This window comes from Coturnix japonica, unplaced genomic scaffold (genome assembly GCF_001577835.2).
Source record: "Coturnix japonica isolate 7356 unplaced genomic scaffold, Coturnix japonica 2.1 chrUnrandom820, whole genome shotgun sequence".
NCBI lineage: Eukaryota > Metazoa > Chordata > Aves > Galliformes > Phasianidae > Coturnix > Coturnix japonica.
In genome coordinates this window covers 6,815-10,537 of record NW_015440177.1, presented here as the reverse complement: position 1 = coordinate 10,537, position 3,723 = coordinate 6,815, and the positions used below count along the sequence as shown (strand labels likewise).

At 56.0% G+C, this 3,723-nt stretch overlaps 1 protein-coding gene across 1 annotated transcript in view; it reads left to right on the top strand.

Moving 5' to 3' along the window:
* LOC107307732 (myosin-binding protein C, fast-type-like) overlaps positions 1-2,743 on the top strand; it is a gene marked incomplete at its 5' end in the record, with an annotated part of 11,873 nt that extends 9,130 nt beyond the window's left edge. The window contains one exon of the mRNA XM_032441937.1: positions 2,552-2,743. Within this exon, the coding sequence (XP_032297828.1) occupies positions 2,552-2,736 (185 nt within the window). The remainder of the gene's footprint in view (positions 1-2,551) is intronic.
* Between the last annotated feature and the right edge of the window lie 980 nt (positions 2,744-3,723).

Genomic DNA, 3,723 nt, shown 5'->3' with positions numbered 1-3,723 from the left:
GCTCTATGGGGTACGGTTTATGAGGAAACAGCTCTATGGGGGCGTATGGGGGCTGGAATGAGGGGTTCTAATGGGGCGCTATTGGGTTTTATGGGGCACTATGGGGTGGGGGATGCAGGGGCTTAATGAGACATGCTATGGGGTCTCATGGGGCCCTTATGGGATCGCTAAGGGGCTGGGGGGATGCTATGGTGCCCGCTAAATGGGCAGCTATGGGGCTCTATGGGGTGGTTATGGGGCGCTATGGGGCTGGGGGGATGCTATGGGGCGCTATGGTGCTCTATGTGATGCTATGGGGAGCTATGGGGCTCTATGGGGTCGGGTTAAATGGGCTCTAAGTGGGGGGCGCTATTGGGCCTCATGGGCCGTTGGGGCTCTATGGGTGGGCTCTTATAAGGGTTGGGGAGGCGCTATGGGGGCGCTTATGGGGCTCTATGGGGTGCTATAGGTTGGGGAGAGCGCATGGGGTGGGCATATGGGGCTCTATGGGGAGCTATGGGGTGCCATGGGGTGCTATGAGGCTCTATGGGGCTGGGGGGGCGCTATGTGGGCTTTTATGGGCGTATGGGGTTGGGGAGGCGCTTATGGGGCGCTTATGGGGCTTATGGGGCATAGCTACTGGGGCGCTATGGGGCCTCTATGTGGTTGTAATGGGAGGTGGTTAACTCGGGGCGCTATGGGGCGCTAATGGGGCAGAGTATGGGGCGCTAATGGGGCAGCTATGGGGGCTATGGGGATGCGGGGGATCTATGGGGCGCTAATGAGGGCTCTATGGGATGCCTTATGGAAAAGAGATAGTTGGAGGATGCTATGAGGGGTCACTAGTAGAGGGGCTGGATTTGTAGGTGGGAAACTATGGGGTGCTATGGGGAAGCTATGGGGCAGCTTGGGGGTTCTTATGGGGCGCTATGTGGAGCGCTATGGGGTTCTCATGGGGCGTATGGGCTGGGACTTGGGGCATATGGGTCTATGGGGTGGCTATACGGTTGGGACACGGCGAGTGCGTATGGGGCGCTATGGGGTCTATGGGAGCTCATGGGGGCTATGGGGTTGCTATGGATGCTAATGTAGGGCTCTAATGGGTGGGTTTCGATGGGGCCGCGTACGGAGGGGAGGCTATCGCGGCATCCTGTGGACTCTATGGGATGGCTATATGCGGGCTCTAACTGTGGGGTGTTAGTGGGGCGCTAGTGGGGCTTCTATGGGGCAAGCTATGGGGTTCTATGGGGCTATTGGGGTTTTTATTGGGGGCAATGGGTTATATGGGGTGCTATTGGGGATTGGGGGGATGCTAGATGGTGAGCTCTATGAGATTGCTATGGGAATGCTATGGGCTCTATGGGGTGGTAATGGGGGCTATGGGGTGCTAGCTGGGGGCAGCTATGGGGGCTGATGAGGGCTGCGTTGGGGCGCTATGGGCAGCTATGGGGCGCTTATGGGGTTCTAATGGGTGCTCTGGGCTGGGGGATGCATATGGGGCGCTATGGATGCTCTAGTGGGATGCTATGGGATGCTATGGGGCTCTGATGGGATGCTATGGGAATGCTATTGGGGTCTGACTGGGGATGCTATGTGGGCTGGGGGAGATGCAATGGGCCGCTATGTGGGCAGCTATGGGCGCTATGGGGTTCTAGTGGGGCGCTATGGGGCGCATGGATTGCTATGGGGCTCTATGAGATGCTTATGGGGATGCTATGGGGTCTATGGGGTGGTTCTATGGGGCCTCTATGGGGCTCGCTATGGGCAGCTATGGGGCCGGTATGGGGCTCTATGGGGTGGCTATGGGGGGCGCTAATGGGGGTTACTATGGGGCGATAGGGGTGGGGGGATGCTATGGGGTGTAATGGGGTGGCATATAGGGGCTCTATGGGGTTGTGATGGGGCAGCTATGGGCGCTATGGGGAGCTATGGGGGCTATGGGCAGCTATGGGGCGCTAATGGGGCTGGCGAAGATGGCTATGGGGCTAGGTTTAGCTATGGGCTGGGAGGGAACTATGGAGCTGGGGGGACTCTATGGGGCAGATAGGGGGACTGACTATGGGCTCAGGGGCTGGGGGTTTAGCTATGGGGCCAGGGTGAAGCGGCTATGGGGCTGGGCGGACTCGTATGGGGTAGGGGGTTTGCTATGGGGCTGGGAGGGAACTAATGGGGTGGGGGGACCTATGGGGTGCCTGGGGGGACTCGCATTATGCCGGACGGCGGTATGGAGGATTCGCTATGAGGGCGCTAATAAAACCGCCTGAGTGATAGGCAGGTCTCTATGGGTCTCTATGGGTCTCTATGGGTCCCTATGTGTCCCTATGGGTCCCTATGGGTCTCTATGTGTCCCTATGGGTCCCCATACATCTCTATGGTATCCCTATTAGTCTCTATGGTTCCCTATTGGGTCCCTTCCGGCCCCACTCACTTCCTGTCCCAACTTCCTGTTCCGCCCCCACCCACTTCCTGTTCCGGCCCCAACTTCCTGTCCCGATCTCACTCACTTCCTGTCCCGATCCCACCCACTTCCTGTTCCGGTCCCACTCACTTCCTGTTCCGGTTCCGGTTGCAGGGAAGGACGTGACGGTGTCAGCTCGTGTTGCCGGGGCGGCACTTCCGGTCAAACCCGTGGTCAAGTGGTTCAAAGGGAAATGGGCGGAAATGAACGACAAGACGGCCCGGTGCCGCCTCAGGCAGAGCGTCGACAACGACAAGGTGAGAGCGACAGCGCCACCTAGGGGGAGTCCTCCGACATAGAGTTACATTGCGGCCATAGGGTTACATTGGGGCGGGGGGGGGTTTATAGGTTGTTAAGTTGGAAGAGGGCATTTTTATGGGTGTTTTTTTGTGTTGGGGGATTTGGGGGGTCCCTATTTTATATGCAGGGGGGGGTCCCATTAATTTGGGGGTGGTGCTCTATTAATTTTAGAGGGTCTTCCCTTTATGATCAATTGTTAATTGGAGGGCGGGGGGGCTTTTATAGGGTCTTTTGAGTGGAAACTATGGATTTTTTATGGGTTTTGGGGTCTGGGATTTGAGGGGGGGTCCCTGTTTTATATGGGGGGGGTCCCCATTAATTTGGGGGGGGTCCCTATTAATTTAGAGGGGGTCTTCCCCTTTACGGTCAATGTTAAAGGTGGGGGGGGGGGCTTTTATAGGGTCTTTTTAAGTGGAAATATGGGATTTTTATGGGGTTTTTTGGGGTCTGGGATTTGAGGGGGGGTCCCATATTTTACTAATGGCGGATGGGTCCCATTAAATGGGGGGTCCCTATTAATTTAGAGGGGGGTCTTCCCCTTTACGTCATGTTAAATGTAGGGGGGGGGGGGGGGGGCTTTTATAGGGTCTGTTTTTAAGTGGATAATATGGATTTTTTGGGGTTTTGTTGGGCGTGGCGGATTTGGGGGTCCCATTTTGATAATGGGGGGGGGCCCCATAATTTGGGGGGGGTTTCTGATTAATTTAGAGGGTCTTCCCTTACGTCATGTTAATGTGGGGGGGGGGGCTTTTATGGTCTTTTTAAAGTTGGAAATATGGGAGTTTTATGAGGTATTTTTGGCGTTGGGTCTTGGGGGGTCCCAGTTTTAATGTGGAGGGGTCCCATTTAATTGGTGGGGGGGTTCCTATTATTTAGAGGGGGGTCTTCCCCTTTACGGTCCATGAATGTGGGGGGGGGGGGGCGGCTTTTACTAGGTCTTTGTTAAGTTGGAAATATGGGATTTTATGGGGTTTTTGTTGGGCTTG